This window comes from Barbus barbus (assembly GCF_936440315.1).
Source record: "Barbus barbus genome assembly, chromosome: 16".
NCBI classification, from domain to species: domain Eukaryota; kingdom Metazoa; phylum Chordata; class Actinopteri; order Cypriniformes; family Cyprinidae; genus Barbus; species Barbus barbus.
Genome location: NC_136744.1, coordinates 12,902,601 through 12,924,838, shown reverse-complemented (window position 1 = coordinate 12,924,838; position 22,238 = coordinate 12,902,601). Strand labels below are relative to the sequence as shown.

General features: G+C 36.1%; 1 protein-coding gene across 2 annotated transcripts in view; it reads left to right on the top strand.

Annotated features, from left to right (window-relative positions):
• Window positions 1–22,238, top strand: part of LOC306882264 (S1 RNA-binding domain-containing protein 1-like) — an 80,757-nt gene that overhangs the window by 21,057 nt on the left and 37,462 nt on the right. For both annotated transcript variants that reach the window (XM_079436778.1, XM_079436779.1), the window contains exons 14-17: window positions 1,304–1,394; window positions 1,975–2,082; window positions 14,762–14,853; window positions 17,839–17,921. In XM_079436778.1, the coding sequence (XP_079292904.1) occupies window positions 1,304–1,394; window positions 1,975–2,082; window positions 14,762–14,853; window positions 17,839–17,921 (374 nt within the window). The remainder of the gene's footprint in view (window positions 1–1,303; window positions 1,395–1,974; window positions 2,083–14,761; window positions 14,854–17,838; window positions 17,922–22,238) is intronic.

Sequence of the window (22,238 nt, the reverse complement as noted above, 5' to 3'; positions counted from 1 at the left end):
ACCAGAATAAATGTGGAATTTATTCTGAATAAATGCTAAATATATGTCTATATCCACATCTAAAACCATATCTATATGTGACCCTGGACCCTAAAACCAGTCATAATAGTGCGGGTATATTTGTAGCAATAGCCAACAGTATATTGTATGGGTCAAAATAATAGATTTTTCTTTAGGATATTAAATATAGATCATGTTCCATGAAGATATTTTGTAAATTTCCTACAGTAAATATATCAAAACTTAATTTATGATTAGTAATATACATTGCTAAGGACTTCATTTGGATAACTTTAATGGAGATTCTGTCAATATTTAGATTTTTTTTGCACCCTCAGATTCCAGATTTTCAAATAAATGTATCTCGGCCAAAACATGTCCTATCCTAACAAACCAGACATCATTGGAAAGCTTATTTATTCTTTTATTATTTATTAAATAATAATCTCAATAACTAAAACTTAAAACTATAGACATATAACTAAAAATATAAATCAAAAAGGAAGATAAAAAGATAAAAAAAAAGCTTATTTAGATAAAATAAAGATAAAAAAAAGATAAAATAAAGCTTTTTTTTCTTAATGTTTTAATGTAATATTTTAACAGTACTTTTCATTATAATACTGTATAACTATTTAATAATTTGGTATTTTTCTAGTTTTTCTTTTGGCTGTCAACTAATGAAAGTGTCTTATAGTAATGGATAGTTATGGTAAATTTGAGCTTTTTTTTACTTTGTAATCAACCAAATATAGACTAATGTTGAATAAGACTAACATAGTTTTAATGAACTTTTGCCTGTTAATTGTAATTATTTTTAGTTTTATATTTTTAAAGTTGATGAAGGAGAGTGTCTGATTGGCAGGTGTGATGAGAATGCCCATTGTGCCCTCTCGGTGGGAGGAGCGGCACGCTGTGCCCTGTGTCCAGGTGACTGATTGGCCTGGCGGGTGTGTGTCAGGTGGCATTGCCATGTTTTGCCCTCTGCCCTGCAGCAGCACCACATGCAGACCCAGCTTGACTGTGACAGGTCTGTGGGTGTGGAGTCACATGACCTGCCGGGCTCTTGAGGTGTCTATTGCAATTAGACTGCCTCTCTCAGGCTGACAGAAAACGGCAGCCGTATTGTCTGAGAGGAGAGGGGAACAAGGTGATGAGTGCAGAAAAATCAGAGAGGAAAAAAATGGGGGTCCGCTGTACCTTCATGATGATAATGTATTGTCAAGTTGATGCCCACATAAAATATAGTCGCATACATCCTCTGCTGTCCTGACATATCTTCTTCCTTTTTTTCTTTCCTCAGGTCAGATTCTGCACACAGATGTGGTGTACCTCCATGGTCCTGCTAAACACAAAGAAGCAGAAAAACTGTGCCATCTTATGTTCAAACACAGGTATTACAACCATAACGATGACAGTTTTTATGCTTATTTAGGCTGCATTTATTTAATCAAAAAACAGTAATATTGTGAAATATTATTTAAATTCAAAGAACCTTTTTCTATTTGAGTATATTTAAAATTGTAATTTATTCTTGTGATGGCAAAAATAAATTTCAGTTGTTTTAGCTATTAATGTTTTTTGCTGCTAAATATTTTTGTGGATACACTGCCATTCAAAAGTTTGGGGTAAGAACGTTTAAAAAAATTATTAAATAATACTTTTATTTAGCAAAATTGATCAAAAGTAACAGTAAAGACATTTATAATGTTACAAAAGATTTCTATTTCAAATAAATGCTGAATCCTGAAAAAGCACTGAAGAATGGAGTAATGGCTCCTGATATTTCTGCTTTGCCATCATGTTAGTTTACATTGCAATAATATTCTGCAGTGTTACTGTTTTATTTTTATTTATTTATTTTTGTTGAAATAAATGCAGCCTTGGTGAGGATAAGAGACTTGTTTAAAAATCTTAATTATTTCAAACTTTTGACCTATATTTGAGTAACTTCTTAATTTTTTCCCCCCACAGCTGTCAAACAATTGTAATAGGAAATGGCAAAGCTTGCAGGGAGACTGAGGCCTTCTTTACAGACCTAATTAAACGGCATTTCTTCAAGCCCCTCGATGTGTCCTACTGGTATGACATTTACCTTTTTTTAAATACACAGCAGAGCAGTGTGCAGTATAGCAGATGTTGTTCTTCTGAGAGTTGCTCAGCAGTTATTGGCTTTGGTGTAGAGATGAAAACTGCATTTGTTTGAGGTCATATCAGGCTCCTGTACAGTCTTTTTCAAATTGCAGCTTGAAATTTGAAAATGTTTTATCAATAAACTCCACTAAGAGCGAAAATAGCAACTGTCAAGCAAGGTACGCAGAAAAGGAGCAAAGGAAATGGTGCCGGTCTGGAATGTGTTACTCTTGCGGGTTTTAAATGGTATCTGGACCTTGTTTGACTGTCTCTAATTAAAAACAAATATTTCTCACCGTCCTTCAAACCAAACCAGTCCGATGTGTTCTCATCCAACCCAAATAAAGACTAGATCTGGGATTGTCTCTCTTTCCATCTAGCTAGACTCATGTTTGTGGACTTTTGGTTCTGACTGGAGAGCTGCCCAGAACCGCTCTGAAGTGGCCGTTTATGGCGTACACTGATGGCGGTTTTCATTACAGCTCTCCGCATCCCTCAGCTTAGCTCAGATGGGTTGCCAGGTCTGCCTCAGTAGTTCTCAGCAAAGCATGATGTGTGAAAATTGACATCCAAGGCGCTCCACAAATGGATCCATTTCAACCTCCATTCTAAATTGAAAGTGGAAGATTTGAGATCTCCACATTGGCAGTGCAACATCGACTGCCATGCGTGCCAGACAGTTTGAACTTTGTTTCCTGTCGTGGTAGTCACAGCCAAGTATTTGTTGAAGCAGGGTGCTAGTTGAAATAAATTACACTTATAAAATTGCATACTTAAATGTTCCCTTAAGTGGAGAAATGGATATGCTAACTTTACTTATGATAATGCTCAGACACTCCACGAAGAAATATCAAGTGGTTACATTTGTATGAAAGCATTATTTTACATTTTACAAACTCGAACTGTGGTCAAACAAATATCCACAAGTACACTTTAAACATAGTTAGTTAAAAGGGGCATATAATACTATATTTTTTTATTATTTTAATTTCTACTAATATTTTACCTTATCCTCTTATGCCCACAATAATCAGATATTCAAAGTATTTAGGTCTTATGCCAATTTTTCACCGTTTTACTGACCTTTTAAAGTTTCCTTCCTTTTGGTACTTGCCTTTATACACTGTTACTAAACAATTCCATTGTACACTTGAAAACATACTTGGATCTGACTGACTTTTGTGCATTGTACATTACCATTTCAAAGTTTTGGTTTTTAAGTGTTTCAGACTTTTTAATGGTTTTTAAAAGAAATCTCTTATGTTCATCAAGACTGCATTTATTTGAATGCTGGAAAAACAGCAATATTGTGAAATATTATTGCAATTTAATAGAATTGTTTTCTATTTTTATTTATTACTGTGGCAAAACTGTTTTTTAGCAGCCATTACTCCAGTCTTCATTATCACATGATCCTTCAGAAATAATTTACAATTTAATGTGTCCTTGCTGAATAAAAGTATATTTCTTTAAGAAAAAAACAAACAAAGAAAAAAACAACAACAACTGATCCCAAACTTTTGAGTGGTAGTGTAGATATGTTTTGGGTATATGTATGTTTGGAAATTTGTAACTACACCAGAGTGTTAGTTTTTTCCAACACATCAGTCCCTTTTAAAAGTTCATCTCCACAGTGCACTTTGTACATCAATAGTCAATTAAACCAGCAGCGCTTCATTTGCACAGTCTGCTATCTGTCTCCCCACTCTTCAGCTTCTTCAGACATAAAATATCATCCGTTGCCCCCATCTACCGTCACTTGTTCCCTTCCTTCTGTCCCGACGTCCCCGCTAGCCGTCTCCTTTCCTTTCTTTCGCCTGACTGCTCCAGAGGAATGACAGTGCCGGCAGACTTTATGCGGTATTGAGCCTGCGGGATGAGCCGCGCGGCTCTCAGCGACCCGGTGCTCTTCGTTTAAATGAAGGGACTTTAGCCTGTTGAGTTCGGTTGTTCCTTAAGGAATACTGAGGTAAACACTGACCTCTTGACATTTTGATATGGTTCTTTTTATAATAAGGGTTTTTTGGCTGAGGACTTGAATGTTCTTTTAAAGAAATAGGAAAAATTGTCTTCACAGAAATTTACTTGTGTGCAAGAGTGTAGAGTGAAGTTACTAGAAGTAATACATTAGTGTATCCATCTCATTTTTAACATAAGAATGGGACCACTTGGATGTGAAAGGCTTCTAATCTCATTCCCTTTCAGTTATTTTAGCTGTACAAAAACAGTCTGTTATGCTGCTTGATATTGCTAACTGGTATTTGTTATTTTAATTCTTCATAATACACTCACTTTGTGTGGGGCTCCATTGTGCTCCAGTTCCCTTGTTTTAGGTAAATTATGGCCATAAATCAAGAACTTGTTGTATTTTGTGGCCACAAATAAATATATATATATATATTATTTCATGTCATGTGCAGGACTTCGTTCACACACACTTTTACAGTTTACTGTAGTTTATGCTTCAAGTTATTTGCCGATTGCAGCTAATGAATTGGAAGTCTTGCGCAATTGAATAAAAATCTTATTTTAGTTGCCAAATAAGGTGGATAAAATGTATCATATTCTTTAAATTTTATATTAAATATAGTATTTTTGTGATAATATTATTAATAATCCACATTCAGAGGCCACATCTGTTTTGCTCATATGTTTTAGCTAGTTTGTTAATGCTTTCACATTTTCCATACTTAAATCATTTTGAATTTGTTAAAAGCGAGTATATACAGTGCCCTCCAAAAGTATTGGAACAGTCAAACCCAAATGTTATCAGTCTACAGCAAAATAAAGGAATTGGCCTTATTGTTCCAATATTTTGGTGGGCACTGTATATGGTGTTGGGATTGTTTGCACATTACCTGTGCTGTACATTGAGCAGCTCACATGTGTGATGAAAAGTTGCCCCCTTTTTGAACTTTGTAGTTGTGTGTCCTAGTTGAGTCTGCTCCAATACAGGTGCTGGTCATAAAATTAGAATATCATGAAAAAGTTGATTTATTTCAGTAATACCATTCAAAACGGGAAACTTGTATATTAGATTCATTCATTACACACAGACTGATATATTTCAAATGTTTATTTCCTTTCATTTTGATGATTATAACTGACAACAAATGAAAGTCCCAAATTCACTATCTCAGAAAATTAGAATATCAATTAAGACCAATGCAAAAAAAAAATTTTTTTGAAATGTTGGCCAACTGAAAAGTATGAATATGAAAAGTATGAGCATGTACAGCACTCAGTATTTAGTTGGGGCCTCTTTGGCCTGGATTACTGCAGCAATGAGTCAATCAGTCTGTGGCACTGCTCAGGTGTTATGAGGACCCATGTTGCTCTGATAGTGGCCTTCAGCTCTTCTGAATTGTTGGGTCTGGCGTATTGCATCTTCCTCTTCACAATACCCCATAGGTTTTTTATGGGGTTAAGGTCAGGCGAGTTTGCTGGCCAATCAAGAACAGGGATACCATGGTCCTTAAACCAGGTACTGGTAGCTTTGGCAGTGTGTGCAGGTGCCAAGTCCTGTTGATGACCCAATAAAAGTTGACCTTGGCTGGCATGGTGTCTTTACGCTGCTGGAAGAAACCATTGGCGCTTTGGTCATGGATTTGTCATATAGTTATGTTGTACAGATTATGGTTAGGGGTTCAGTAAATATTCTCTACCATTGATATTTGTTTATAAAATGTTGAATTTAGAGCCAGTGCACTCTTATTTAGTGAGTGTGATTTGTTCATTATGTATTATAAATTGTCTCCCTTCTAAGGAATATGTTTAAGGTGCTGCTCTGACTCTAGTCATTGCTGTTGTTTGGCCTTGACTGCGTCTCGCGCCCCTGAAGGACAATATGACATGTATCTTGCTTAACGAGGGAGCCTGTAGTGTTCCTGACTGTCAGGACAGTGATCCTGATACTGAGCTATGGCTACAGACTGATTGGACAGCTCTGTCAGTTCTTAAGGTTGAAGACAGCGGCGGTGGCCACCCTTCTCCCCTCAGGCTGACTCTCTGCCACCAGCCGGCCAGTCTCTGGTCATTAGACTCACTTTGCAGGGGAACACAGAATTACAGGAGCTCTCTCCTCTATCCCTTTTGATTTTTTTCTTCTGTACACTGTTGCTGGGATCAGTGGTTAAGCTTGACCGCTTCAGTCTTAACAGGAAAGAAATGATCACTTTCTGTAAATTATAAATATATAAGTTATTATTAATATGAATGAATGATGCATTTATATAGTGCTTTATTGTGTATTGCTGTACATCCAAAGTGCTTTACAGTCATGTGGGGTGGTGGTGGTGGTGGTGGTGGGGGGTCTGTCCTCAACCACCACCAGTGTGCAGCATCCACTTGGATGATGCGACGGCAGCCACAGTACAACGGCGCCAGTGTGCTCACCACACACCAGCTATACAGGCGGAGAGGAGAGAGAGACTGAGCCAATTCAGTGGATTATTATTATTATTGTTATTTCACTTTACCAGGAGCAAGCTGGCTGTAAAGGGCATGTATTGTATTACAAATATGGGCATATATAACAAATAAATATGCAAATAAATGCAATATAATAATAATAATAATAATAATAATAATAATAATAATAATAATAATAAAAGCTTATGTCGTATTAATATTTGTTATTAGTAGCAGTATTATTTAAGCTATTATTATTATTATTATTATTATTATTTCACTTTACCAGGAGCAAGCTTGACGTAAAGAGCATGTATTGTATTACAAATATGGGCATAAGAAATAAATATATAAATTAGTAAAATACATATATAATAATAATAATTTAAACATAATATTAATATTTATTATTAGTAGTAGTTGTATTTACCCTGTTATTATTATTATTATTATACTTTTACCAGGAGCAAGCTAGCTGTAAAGGACATGTTTTGTATTCTATTATTGTATTGTATTATAAATAAATTCATTATATATCTAATGCAAGCTATTATTATTATTAATGATAATAATAATAATAATAATTACTGCTTATCTAATATTGATTTATTAGTAGTACTAGTATTTTTTTATTATTTTTATTTATTATTTATATGTACATAATTTATATATTTATTTCATATATCCTAATATATAATTTAATGCATGCCCTTTACAGCCAAAATGCTCCTGGTAAAGTGAAATCACTTTTTCGCTGTAAGGTCTTGGATGACTAGAGTTTTGCATCAGGGAAGTGTGTCCTTTGAGGAGGATTCTGGGTAGGGTGATTAGGACAGTGAGGAACGAGGAGGAATATTTGCCAGTCACAGGCCCATGGCTAATGGCTCACTGAGGGATAGATGTCCGCATCATAGAGGACAGCCAGAACCAGTGGCTCCATGAACAACTGTCTTGAGCCCCCTAATTTTGATTGACTGCTGTTAATATATTGAAATTTATGTTAATGTCTGCGCTTGGTTGACAGTGATGTGTCTTTCATTGATGTCAGTGTGCCATCTTATATTTATTGTTAGATTTGTCTTATCATTAAAGTTTAAAGCATTCAGGATTTCATATGAGTAGTATCTGTTTGATCTAATACATCTATTCCAAATAGATACAATAGTTTTTGCAATTCTTTTTTTTTCAAAGAATTATATTGGTTAGGAAACACACTCACCGATTCTATAAGGCCATGTGTTAAGCTGAATTTACCACAGTTAAAGAGATTTCTTTAGACACAGTGTGAAAATGGTAATCCCAACAGGAGTGTTCAATCAGTTCAATCAGATTTATAGCTATCACAATAAACAATTCAAGGAATGTAGTTTGTTTGCCTAAATCTAGGCCGTTTAAGGTTGCTAAACAACATAGCAATTTGTTACATATAATACAGCTGAAGCGCTTCGTTCAAAAGTTTGGGGTAAGATATTTTTTATGTTTTGCTCACAAAGGTTCCATTTATTGAACCAAAAATACAGTTAAACCGTAATATTGAAGTGAAGTGAAGTGACACACTGCCAAGTATGGTGACCCATACTCGGAATTCGTGCTCTGCATTTAACCCATCCAACGTGCACACACACAGCAGTGAACACACACACACCGTGAACACACACCCGGAGCAGTGGGCAGCCATTTATGCTGCAGCGCCCGGGGAGCAGTTGGGGGTTCGGTGCCTTGCTCAAGGGCACCTCAGTCGTGGTATTGAGGGTGGAGAGAGCGCTGGACATTCACTCCCCCCACCTACAATCCCTGCCGGTCCGAGACTCGAACCCGCAACCTTTGAATTACGAGTCCGACTCTCTAACCATTAGGCCACGACTTCCCCATATTGTGAAATATTATTACAAATTAAAAAGAAAAAAAAATCTATTTTAATATATTATAAATGTTTATTCTTGTGATTGCAAGGCTGAATTTTCAACATCATTACTCCAGTCCTCGGTGCAACATGATTTTTCAGAAATAGTTTGGTGCCAGAAAACATTTCTTCTTATCAATGTTGAGAACAGTGCTGCTAAAATTCAGCAATTTTAAGAAATCTTTTGTAACGGTGTCTTTATTGTCTCTTTTGATTAATTTAATACATCCTTGCAGAATGAAAGTATTAATTTCTTTTTATAATAACATAGAACATTCAATCATAAATTTGATTAAATTACATATGCTATAAAAACTCATTTCTTATTTATAGTAAGAGATTTTGGCATCTATGGTGTGAGTATATCAGACATGCTAGCTTACTAGGAATACTTTCTTGCATTTAACAAAGTTTCCAGAAGAACGGACATGAATACTGCAGTGTCACTCCTAATCTAGCTAGTGTTGATTGAGCTGTGGCAGCCAAGCATGAGATCAAGCATGCGGGCCGCTTGAAAGTTTTCATTGCCTTAAACCCAGATGCCAAATCCCCATTTGTCAATTTCTAATCTAATGGTCTCTTGTGATGTCAGAACAACTGGAAGCAATCCCCACCAGTGAAGTTTTTAAACATGCTGCACATTTCATGCCTCATTTACTTGTGTTTGGCCGTTTTAGGTCGTAGTTTATAGCCCTTGGAGTACAGAAAAAGAAAATGCAAGCAACATCAAAACATGGAAACCTCAATTCCACATCAGCATATATGAAGTAGGCTTCCAATGAAACTGGTCTTGAAAATTAGGATATGGAAACCTCTGGGATATCCTTTTTATGGGCTGCACTTGCGTGTTTTGAATTGCTAGTTCTAGTCCACAGTGTAAACCATCAAATCTACACAATTTTCTTGGTTCTTTAGTTTAAGGCTTGGACACCAACATATATCCAAAACCTGCATGTTTTCCTGCACGCTACACTGGAAAACATCCCGTAACCTGGCCGCTTACTCTTTCTGCTGCAGTTCTTTGGGTGTTTAAGGCAGGAAGGGGAGTTGAGGGGGTGACGAACATCTGCCACCAGTTTGACGTGAGTGGCTGTGAGGTTTTGCTCTTTTCAGAGTTGTCTGGTGGTGGCAGCAGCTTGAATGTGCTGTTAACTGCGCCTCCACACACTTCCTCAGGCACAGAGCCTGAGACTGACGGCCTTTGACACCTGCCATTTTGGCCCTTTTCTAGGCAAAAAAATGTCATAGTGTTTAGACTTGGCATTGGCTTGATATCTGATGATTGTTTTTCTCTGTTTTGGGAATCCCTTCGGTCAGCTGGTTCTGAGTAATTGGTCAACATATTTAAAAAAAAAAAAAAAAAACTAAGAATGTCCTTTTTTGTTTCTGCTAACATGAAAGAAAAAGACAGGCTTTAGTAAATTTTGCACATTAGATTATGATATGTGGTGATGTACTTACATTAAATTGTTAGTTTAAAACCATACTGTATTTTGCTATTTTTAGTGTACCTTTAAATAAATAGAACTTATTTATTTATATAGATAGTGTCTTTTTTCACATCTACCATCTGTAAGTTTGTGGTTAGTAAGTAACTTTTGTTCCACGGATGCATTAAATTTATCAAAATAACTCAAAAATATTTTGTAATGTTACAAATGTTTTAATTTCAAATAAATACTTTCTACTTATCAAAGAATCATTATATCAGTTTCCACAAAAATATTAAGCAGCAGAATGTTTAAAATAGAAGAGTTATGTTAAATTGTAATAATATTCCACAATATTACCATTTTATTGTACCTCAGTGTTCTAGTAAATTTTCTAGTAAGCCTTTGAGCATTTTTTATCTTACCGAACCCAGACTTTTAAACGGTAGTGTATGTATGAGACTTTTTTTCTTCTGATTAATAACACTTATCTTGCGTAGGATAAATGAATAATAATACATTTATTCAAAGAGAATTTATTACAATATTTGTTTACCACTCAAAAAAAGTTTCACATTTTTGCCCTAAAAAACAAATTGTATCAGAAAAGTTGAATCAAAAAGTTTTTTTTTTTTTTGACAACTTAGTATTTTTTATTTTTAGAGTAAATTGTATTTGAGTAATTTTTTTACATTATAAAATACAAAAATATAATTTACTGTCAAGTGGTCAAAAAAAAACACATGAACTGTAGTGCTAATTCACCTAATAATGTACAGAAAAACACTTTCATTGTGTGCAATGTTGAATTACCCTGACTGATTTTTTCCAAATTTATCCAGTATTATCAAGAACAGTGGACTTCAATCCACTGCTGTGACGATTTCGCTTCACCCTGTAGACAAATCTGATGAATGCGTTTAATTAGAACATGTGTTTAGGGGGCAAGTATCAAAGTATGTATCCATCTCTTGGTGTCACCCGGTGGTCATGGACATCGGAGGGGGGAGATAGACCAGCCTGGAGGATGATGACAAATACTGAGAATACCACCGTTACTTACAGTTAGAGGGGCCCCGGCCATGACTTTGCCCAGAGACTCTCATAGAGACATGATAGTCCCCAAAGTGTGAGTGTATTTGGGTGTGAGTAACTGAGTGAGTGACTGTCAGACCTCAAGGGTCATCAAGTCATCTGCAGCACTTGCAGGCACGTTGTGTCTTTGTTCTTATGTCTTGGTGTCCACTCGAGCTGGGCCTTCTGCTGCCTGCCCTTTTGCAAGTTCAGCCGTGCCCTTAACGAAGAGAAGTGGTTGGTGAATGTGATGTGTATCCGTGTCAGAATGGTTCAGGGCTTGTACTCATTAACCCTCACAGACTTTGATTTATTCAAACATGATAGGTTCAACTCTCTCAGTGTCCAATACCTGCTCTCCTATTTGGTCTTTTTGCTGGTGGAAAGAATTGAGAAACTACAATTACTTGTGTACAGGAAAACAAAATATGGGCATAAGGGAACACAAGGGAGAACGAAGTCATGGGGAGCACAAAAACAGAAAACACATAGATAGTCTAAGGCGTGACATTACCTCCCCGTCCTGGAAGGCGCATCCACGTGCCACATAACATGGGGGGTGGGCACTCTGGAGGCCCCTTAGGACAGGATACATGGGGACGGACGGCTACCAGGGCGGTACCCGTTCCGGGGCCCATGGTGGATCAGGCAGTCCAGGGAGCCATGGTGGAGCAGGGAGCTCGGGAAGCCATGGCGGAGCAGAGAGCTTAGGAGGCCATGGTGGAGCAAGGAGCTCAGGAGGCCATGGTGGAGCTGGGAGCTCGGGAGGCTATGGCGAGATAGACAGTCCAGAGAGCCATGGCAGATCAGCCTCCGTGGCCTAGGCTAACAGCCCGGCCCCTCCGGCCAGAGCATATAGCCCCCCAAAAAAAAAAATCATTGGGGAGAATCTCGGGTCTAGAGGCCCTCCCTGGGCTGGATGAGGGAACAGGAGCCCTCTGTGGGCTAAACTCACGAACAGGAGCCCTCTGTGGGCTAAATTCACGAACAGGAGCCCTTTCTGGGCAAGGCTCGGAATCTGAATCTCGGAATCTCTTCTCTGGGCCTAACGAGAGCACAACAGCCCTCCTTGGGCTAGACGTGGAGTCAGGGGCCCTCTTAGGGTAGACTCAGGAACTGCTTCCATAGAGGCAGCTGGAGAAGTAAGCGGCTTGGGAATGGCCTCCGTGGCCATGACAAGAGAAGCCGTCTGCCCCGGACGAGCTTCTATGGACAAGACTAGACCGACTGGAACCGTTCCTAAGGACACAACAAGACTTTCAAACGTGGCTTCAGGGGACATGACTGGACTCTGGTCAGGGGCTGGAGCCTGCACTGGACTCTGGTCAGGGGCTTGGAGCGAACTGAGGTAGTGGCGGCAGGCGAACTTGAGTGAGCAGCAGCTGGCGGGCTTGACTTCGTATCGGCCGGCGAACCTGACTGATGAGCGGCTGGCGTACTCGTGGCGATCCCACCGAATTCCCATGCTTACTCTCTGCGGGCTAGGGCGGAATAGTGAGCGGCAAATTCCATGCTGCGGGGGAAAAAACAAGAAAAAAGAACAAGGAGAATGGGCGCCGCTTACTGCATTGGTCCGGTATTCGGTCACAGTGCAAACTATGGCAAAACGAGGAACAAGGAGGCGAGGGTAAAACTCAAAGAAACAAGTCTTTAATCTTCTCAAAACGGGGGTAACACAAGACAGGCAGAGACACACAGGAACATAGCATCGACGTTAATACCGGACACTGGACAGTGGAAAACACAGGGTTTAAGTAACAGAAACTAAACGAGGTAATTAATCAAACACAGGTGGAACTGAATTAACTAAATGGGGACTTATTGGAAACAGGAAAACCAAACACAGGCATAAGGGAACGCGAGAGAGAACTAAGTCATGGGGAGCACGAAGACAGAAAAGGCGTGACAATAATAAGGCTGATGATGCTGCTTCTGATGATAATAATATATATTAGAAATTATTATATTACAAACATCATATAATTATTATTATAGAAATTATCATATTTTTTAATAGTTTGTTCTTGTACTAAAAAAACAACTTTATGGGGTGCATTTTCTCTTTGTACATGATTACTGGTCTGAAAGAAATATTTAGATAGCTTTTCATCCTTTAATTTAATAAATGACAATTAGTTTATTTGTATGTGGTTTATTCATCGTAAATATTATGTAATTTAATAGTTATCTAGATTTATATTTATATAATTAAGGTTTATTTGAATGTTTATCAAGGTTGGCATGTGTTTCTTTATTAATTTATTAATAATCCTACTAATATCCTGCTCCACCTTGACCCCAAGGTCATATGCCAGGGCTCGTTAGTACCGTCATCATATGGGAGGGAGAGGGAGGAGGGGAAAGGGTCTGGGAAAATGAGGACACCAGTCAAACTGGAAGCCCGTGTCACAAAGCCTCTGCATCCTGTCATGAGCATGATGACACTAATTGGCAAAGTTACCCAAGGAGCCCTTAGGCACCAATAGAGAGGCAGCAAATGTAATGGAGGCTGCAGTGGTGATCTGCCCTAATTTGTAGGGTCATTCTTTAACAGTGGTGATAATCATGTGCAGAGGACATTTATCCCTGCTGATGTTTTCAGAGAGAGGTCAGTTTAATTAACAACCAGACAGTTGAGAAGGAAAGAACTAGTACTTGGTTTTTATAATTTAAATAGCAATTATATTGTTTATTGAATTTCATAATTATATGATAATATTAATAAAATGTCTATTAAATGAATACATTATTATTATTATTTAAAAAGTTGCATGCACTGGTCAGTTTTCCAGCAGGAGCCTTCAAAATCTATTTTGAGTTTGTCAAAAATGCTATATGGACAAGCACGTTTGCCATTATGTCCTCTAGATGGCAGTATTGACCCATGATTTCAGTGATTCCTTGGCCTATTAGATTACCAGAACATTGTATTGCACAAATAAAAGTTTTATGTAATGTGATTAAAAAAAAAAAACTTTTGTGAATTTATTTTTTTTTGTGAATGTTTGTGTTTTTTTTGTATTAAATAATTATTCTTAGTGTTTGTAGTTTAATGGCTGAAGAGATCTGGGCTTGTTCAGGTAGAGATAACCTTACCACTGTAAATATAACTGAAAGCACTCTATCACCTTTGACACCCCAACTCCAACTCCTCCTCCTGTGGGACTGACTTTGCAATCAGTATACTATAATTCACTTTAAGTGGCAAGCAGCACAATACACATGCTTGTGAAACTGTTGAGAGAGATTGAATCTAGTTGACATCTAGTTAAGAATCACTTATCTAGTCACAACTAGGTGCACAGTACTTGAAAAGATGTCAATGCTTCGCTAAATCTGAGAAAAAAAGAAAACGAAAAGATGATAAATATTCAAAATATTTGGTCAGTAGATTTTATATAACTAATAGATTAATATAATTTTTGCAGTACTTAAAAAATCCTGATAATATTGTACACTTGTTTGGATGGCACTTGTAACAGAACATGCAGTATGTACCAGACATCACATATCTCTCTCTTTTGAAATGAATCTTTAAAAATAAAAAATATATATAATAGAAATGGCTGTTCATTTTCCATTGAAAACAAAGCTCAATTATGAGTTTGTCTTCCATGCATTGTTGTTTACTCTAAACTTCTGTGCCTGCAGTCTCAACTGCAAGCTTTCTATGGAAATGTATTTAAATGGACTCTTTGGTCTATTGCCTTGTAGACGTACTGAGGGAGCTTCATAAGTTCACTGGGGTCTTCATGAGGTTACCGCTCTGATTTCCTTGGAAATGTGCTTCAATGTGTCTCTGTTGTTTCAGTATAACAGATGAAGCAGGAGCGTCCATCTACAGTGTGAGTCCAGAGGCTGTTAAAGAGATGCCTGACATGGATCCCAACTTAAGGAGTGCAGGTGATTTACATATTCCTTCTTTTCATGCTTTCAGAACTAGTGATCGACCATAATGCTTTTTTTTTTATGTCAGATGCCTAAATTGAGAGAACACCAGATATGTGCATAATGCAATTTAATGAATATGAATGAGATAAACACAAAATCTGAAATCAAAGAATCATCACTTTTAGTACTAACTCATTATCAACTGTTGATAAGGCTGTTGGCAAATTAAAAAAAAAAATCTGCCAGTGCTAACAGTCTTAAAAAATGTAAACAATAATATTACATAAAAATACAGTATTGTTGAAAAAAAAAGAAAAGATTATTAAAAAAATAAAATATTATACAAATTATAAAAAAACATTAAAGATGACAATAATATCTAAAAATATATGAATAATATAAAAACATATAATAATAATAATAATAACAAATATAATAATCCAAGGAAATAAACACATTTGTCAAAATCTAAAAAAAGAGAAAAATAAAAGCTAAACAAAGAAACACAATATTTTTGACAATAGTTATTGACCCTGTAATGGTAAAGATGGTTCTATGAGATGGTTTAGGATTTTGCAAACGTACAATCTTGTACACATGAATGTCAAAGCTTTTATATTTTCTAGTGTCAAGAATCCAAGTCTCCAGTCGCACTGGCCTTAACTGTCAGTCCAACTCAGCTCCCACTCAACCAGACCTTTACTTGCCATTTCAGTCAACCTTGTCTCCTTAGTCTGAAACAGACTCCTTGTTTCCTTCAGGCCACATTCATATCTCCAGTTGTCAATACATGGATTTCAGAAGCAGTGACAGTACCTTTGGAAACAGTCTTTCACAGTCTATCAAACCATTTTGATTCACTTCTCTCCATATCTGTCATACCCATTAGATATTTTTCTGTGAAACAGAACTTTCTGTAAAAAGGTTTGACTGTGTTTAGACCACACAAGCACCCTCTCTATTCTTCCAAAAATAAAAAAGCAAGGCGAAAAGTTGGGAAATTTTTCAAACATTCTCAAAAACAGGATCTGAGAATTATACCAGACTTCCTCTATAAAAGCAGCAAATCAGTATGGGATTAATCATAAATTTTCCTCTGGTCAAGTGCAAGACCAAACTAGGGAGCTATATTTATTGCTTTTATGAACGGCGTAAGAAATTGGGTTGTCCTTTGTGTAAATGTGTGTAGTGTTTTGTGTTTAATGCATTAACACTGCTACATTACTTGCATATACATAATTAAATCATGTCTGTTGTTTTATTGGATTTTTATGTTAATGAATTAGTTTTTCTGTCTAATTTCTCAGGATTTCTGAATTAGATATGCAGCTTGGTTTCAATAAATGGTATTTTTAGACTTGAGAGGATACACACACACACACACACACACACACATACATATATATATTTTACACACACATATATAATATATATTTTTTGTTTTAAATTTATGATATGTCCTGCAAAAATTACTCATTATATGGCTCCTCATGCTCTAACCCACAAAGGTGCTCATGCTTTGAGGACAATTTTTTTTGTAGAGGTGGTTGGCTCTGTGTAAAGATCAAGGTGGATGTTCTGGCTGAAGTGGGTGACTGTGGAAGGAGGTTTTGAGGTGGCTTTCTGGAGCGTGATCGCCAAGCCTCACTCGCTGCGTCTCCACATTGAACTCAGTGGGAAATTGCTGCCTGTAATAATATTTGGAAAGGGATGGAGTTTCAGCTCGAGGCCTTGTACAGCGCACACAAAAGCACTTCTCTCCACTCTCTGTAATGTGGAGGTTGTGCTTGGGCAGAAAACTACGCAATGTCTCACATTCTGTCCTGTGTTTTCTGTCTGAGTCGCTCTCTTTCTCACTCTGACTCCCGCACGTATGGTCGAGTAAAGATGAAAATCTGACTTTCATTTGCTGACCTTCAACAAGACTAGATAAAGCTAATGGAACAAGTGCGTAAAAACTGCTTATGTTCATTTCATTTTATAATATTGTGTTTGGCTGGTCACATTTCCTGGGATAAGTTAGATTCAAGTTTTTCTGAATTGGGTTTTTATTTGTCTTTAATTGAGTTTTAATTTGACCAGACCTCTATAAGTTGGCCCATGTCTTTGCCTGTCTTCAACAATTTACTAGGAAAAGGGATTCATAAGTGAGTGTGTATATTATTGGCCTGTTTCTCTCTTTCTTTCTGACAGATGTGATGGCATATTCATCTGTATAGCTTGGTCTGTTAAATGAGCTTGTCATTTGTTCACAGTTTTTCCGTAGATTATGTCAGCCTTAATTGAGCTGTTTTTGCTTTATTGTAAACTTTATACTTTTTAAAGCATTTAAAATTTAAATTTAAAAAGTCTTGTTGACTGACATAATGTAACTAATAACAATGTCATCAACAGTAATAATTGGAAACAGTAATATTTGTATGTGAAATTGGATAGGTCTGCTTTTTTTTTGCATATATTTAACCATATGTGGTCACATTTGCATTGACTGTTGAGTAGCTGTGTATAAAAGCTTGTTGTTCACTACAGGATTAAACAAACAATCAATTAAATAGAAGTAATTGCAAATTTTTATCCAACAACTGACTTTTTTCTCATAATTCTCAGTTTCGTGTGCTCTTGAAAAAAATTCTGAATTCAGTTGTGATATTAAAAGTCACAATTACCTTTTTTATTTTATTCTGTGGTGGAAACAGGCTATCGTAGTTGTGTGTTACAAACGCTGATATTTCAGTAAATGCAAATCTTGTTTATTAATATAATTTGTTAAACTGTGATTAGTGCAGTACATTCCACACAAGCTTTTGCATGATTTAAATAGTCTCTCATTTGCATAGATCTATGCTCATGTGAGGCTAATTTATTCTTAATTAAGTCTGTGGGCTTATTAAAGTGTAAATATTGTTGTTCTCTTGAGACATTCATTATTATATTTGAGCATTAACTACACATAATGGTGAGATGATTTCTTCTTGTATTTTTTTTCTTTGTCCTCAGTGTCCATTGGGAGGCGTGTTCAGGACCCTTTAGCGGAGCTCATTAAGATCGACCCCAAACACATTGGTATCGGAACTTATCAGGTGAGTCACATGACATGCAATCTCATCTCCTCTTCAAAACCATGCTAATAATGGGTTGTTAGTTGGTTATACAAGTGGTTTTACTTCAGTAATGTTTATTGTGTCTTTATTAAACACTGCCAACAGTTGAGTGTCCTCTCACATAATACTGTGTACATGATGTTGTGTCTGGCTCTGCTCTTGATCCAATGAAATGTTCAAAGTAATTGTAGGGGCATTCCCAACTTTCTAAGCCAGGCTCTGATTTTTAGTTTTGAGTAATAGCAGTTTGAAACAGAAGTCAGCTGGACTAGAGAGCTAATCCTGTCTCTGACTGTTTGCTTTTGCAGTCTCATATTATGAGTAATCCATTTTTCTCCTGAAATTAATTCTACTGTGATTCCCAGTAGCATCATATGTTGACTCAAGGCTGGGCCTGATTTGTATTTTTTCCTTCTCTCTCTTACTTTTCATCTTTCTATTTTTCTCTAGCTGTCCTGCATGCTTGATTTCTCTCTCCTGCCCTCTGCAGCTCTTTTTTTTTTTTTTTTTTTTTTTTTTTAAATATCAAGACATTCAACTATGCAGAACCTCTTGTTGAAATAAATTCTGTATATACACACTACCAGTTTCCACAAAGATATTAAGCAGAACAACACTTTTTAGCATTTATAATGATAAGAAATGTATTTGAGCACCAAATCAGCATATTGGAATGATTTCTGAAGGATCATGTGACACTGGAGTTAGTCCACTGCAACCTTGGAGCCATTTTCCATATAAAGAGAGGAAAGAACATCTTTCGTCTTTGCAAAAGGATCAATATCACATATCACATGCTTCTTGCTGCCAACTTTTTGACCCAAAAAACATATGCACATGTGCTGATGCACACAGGTTTAGGTTAGCAGAGTATCAGGGTCACCTTGCCTTGCCCCTGCACAGTGTGAGTGTTGTCTAGTGTGCATCACAGCGACCCCCTGCACGTCTGTCAGCACTTAGCGTTTATTTACCCTGCCACATAATCTGAGCAACACATGATGCCTCTCCACCGCATTAACATGCTGAGTGATAAGTGTGTTTGTGTGTGTGTATGAGGGAGGGATTTACAGTATGTATACAGTGTGTGTGTGTGTGTTTAACAGACAGAAAGAATGGATCGTGTATCTTATTTAACTTGAGTATCTCAAGTAGGACTATAAGCACTATAAGGGGGTGCTATTGTATACCCACTTTCCTTAACCTTGAAAATAAGGTTACAGGATATATAATTACATGTTTTGAGTGATGGGGGAAAAGGTGTTTTACCCGCAAATTGTGGAGTAAAGTTTTCCTTTAGTGGTTATCTCAGTTTAGAACTCGCTTACTTTGTGTGTGTGTGTGTGTAAGATGTTTTAAATTACATAATTCATAAATTACAATGAATGATTAGAGATAATAAAATTACAAAGATTACATTAGATTAGGCTTGCACTGATATTGAAATTCTGGCTGGTACCAATAAGCTATAATAATGTCAGTATTATTGCTAATGTTATATTTTAACACTAATAATAAAACAAACACACTAAAAACTAAAATCAGTTGTTTTAAATGCTACAAATAGTAGTAATATAGTATGAAAATGGATATTTATTTTGAGATTTACTAATTGTTAGTACTAATTATTGGTTTTTAAAGATTAATTTAGGTGAAATGTAGATGACTGAATAAGCTTTATACATGTAAATATATGTGAATGAGCATGTACAATTAAATAACATGATATTATTTATTTCACAGCAACACATAAATCCAACAGAGACCATACAGATAGATAGATACAATATGATCGATATGGTACAGATATAGTGTATATCTTCAAATAAAATATAAAATGTTATATAAATAAAAAATAATTTGGTAACACTTTAGTATAGGGACCAATTCTCACTATTAACTAGTTGCTTTATCATTACTAGTTGCTATTAGCATGACTATTTGCAAAATATTAGCTGTTTATTAGTACTTATAAATATTCTGCATGACCATATTCTACATCCCTAATCCTACCCAATAACTAAACTTAGCATCTACCTTACTAACTATTAATAAGTAGCAAATTAGGAGTTTATGGAGGCCAAAAAAATAGTTAATGGGTTGTTAATAGTGAGAATTGGACCTTAAAATAAAGTGTAACCAGTAATTCTATGATGAATTTATTATATGAAATACAGTAACATTATGAAGTGGGTGGAAGCTTTTGCTGCTGAGCTGAACTCGAATCGCTCTCTTAAAGATGTCACCTTCATAACACTTTTGATTGCACATCACCCTCTATTATTACTTATTTTGTCCTGACATTCCATTTAGTCAAAGTGGGTGGGACCTCTAAAGTTTAGGTTTATATAGTTAACTGTCAATCACTGAGACATAGGTGGAGAGTGTTCAGGTTTCCCAACTGCTTAAAGGTCCCAGAGGGCACATCTTACCATTTTACCCAGCTGTGAGAGAAAACACCGTACACACCCCCGGATATTAAGGGAACTGTCACTCTCCTTGATGCACTTTCCCGTGTGTTTTTCAAGTCCAAACATTTAAACCAGCAATAAACCCTTTATTTATTATTTATTTAACCATTCTTTATTATTACATTATGGTAATCAGTGTTTATATAAGTTTTTTCTGAACGCCTGCAGAAATATGCATATGTTAGGTTGCACTTTAATTTGAATTACAAAATAGGTTACATTTGAATGTTTGTTCACACAAGGACCACTATTGATGAAACAGATGAAGCTTTAGTATATAGTCTTGTTTTCACACTGTTTATTGCATGTTCAGAACGCCAATAAACAATCTCTCTGTAAAAAAAAAAAGTTTTCAATGAAGGTTTAGAAGGTTGTGCAGTGAAAAAGCACCAGTGATGTCACTCCTGAAGGCTTTCTCTATTTAATGGGCCTGCTGAGACTGTTCCCTCAGGGTAAAAGGGAAGAGAGTGAATGGTATTGACTGACAGGAGGCTGATTGACGATGATTGATAGCTGAGGCCATTTTTGCGTGGGAAAAAGGAAAAGTTATGCGCTCTGCTGAACACCTTCTTTCATTCTGATCATGTCTGATCTAGCTGTGTATTTACATGATAATTCTTTTACTTATATGACTTTTAATTAATGTTCTCTCCTGGGTAAAGTCTATAAGAATTATTCTTTATCTTTGTTGTCTTATGGCTGTTCACATTTGTAGCAAACTTCTGAAAGAAGACTAACACAAGTGTTGTTTCTCATGACTTTAGTGGGTGAGTCCAGTAGTGCAGTGTTCGTGGGTGCAGCTCTCATGTTCTGTTTGACAGGTGTTTACTGACTCCAGACCTGGTCTCCAGGCTTCACCTGAGGTAAAGGAAAGATGGAGCAGAGTGTAGGTGAGAAAAGTGTCAGAATTAGTCTTTAAAATGTCAGCCCACTGCCAGGAAACTGCATAATCTTATTTGCTGCCAGAATGCTTTTTAGAATTCATGCACAATGTTTTTATTGGAGCAAAGCAAACTTTGAATAATTCTTATATAAAAATAGTGTTTCATTTCATTGACAAAATAGAGATTTGTTATTTACTTTTTTGTAGTTTCACACACTGATCTGATCGATTCATTAGCAAACCAGAATCATAATGAAATCTTACTCGGTAATCACAAATGACTGAAAAGATCCTGGAAAAGTCCTGGAAAATTCAGTTATGGATTCAATGATGATGAAAAAGTTTTTAGTTTATAAACACTTTTTATAAACACTTCAAAAGTTTATTTATTTATTTATTTATTATGAAGTTTGCATTAAGTTTATCAAAAGTGACAGTAAAGACATTTATAATGCTACACAAGTTTATATTTCAAATAAGTGTTTTTTAAACTTTTTATTTATTAACCATTTCTGACATATAAAAAAAATAAAATGTTCAAAGAGAAAACTGTTATTTTTCCTATATTGTTGTTCAAATAAAGACGGGTATTGTTTGCATAAGAGATTAAAAACTCCATTAAAAGTTAATATATGTCCAAAACAAGTGCTTTAATGAATCTGTCAAATGTGTTGACAGATTGATATGAATTACTTGCTGGTGAAGTTGCTGATTGATTCACAATTATTTAAAAATTCTTATTCCATAGTCACAATTGACTAAGAAGGTCATGGAAAAGTCCTGGTAAATTCTATGGTGAATACAGTTTCTGTTGATGTCTATAATGAATCTGTCAAATGGGCTCAAACGGCATCAGAAAAATAAAGTTCTCTTAAATGACTGGAAACATGGAAATTCATTGGGCAGTAAGTGTAGGAACACTGCAGAGAAGTATTTAATACTTAT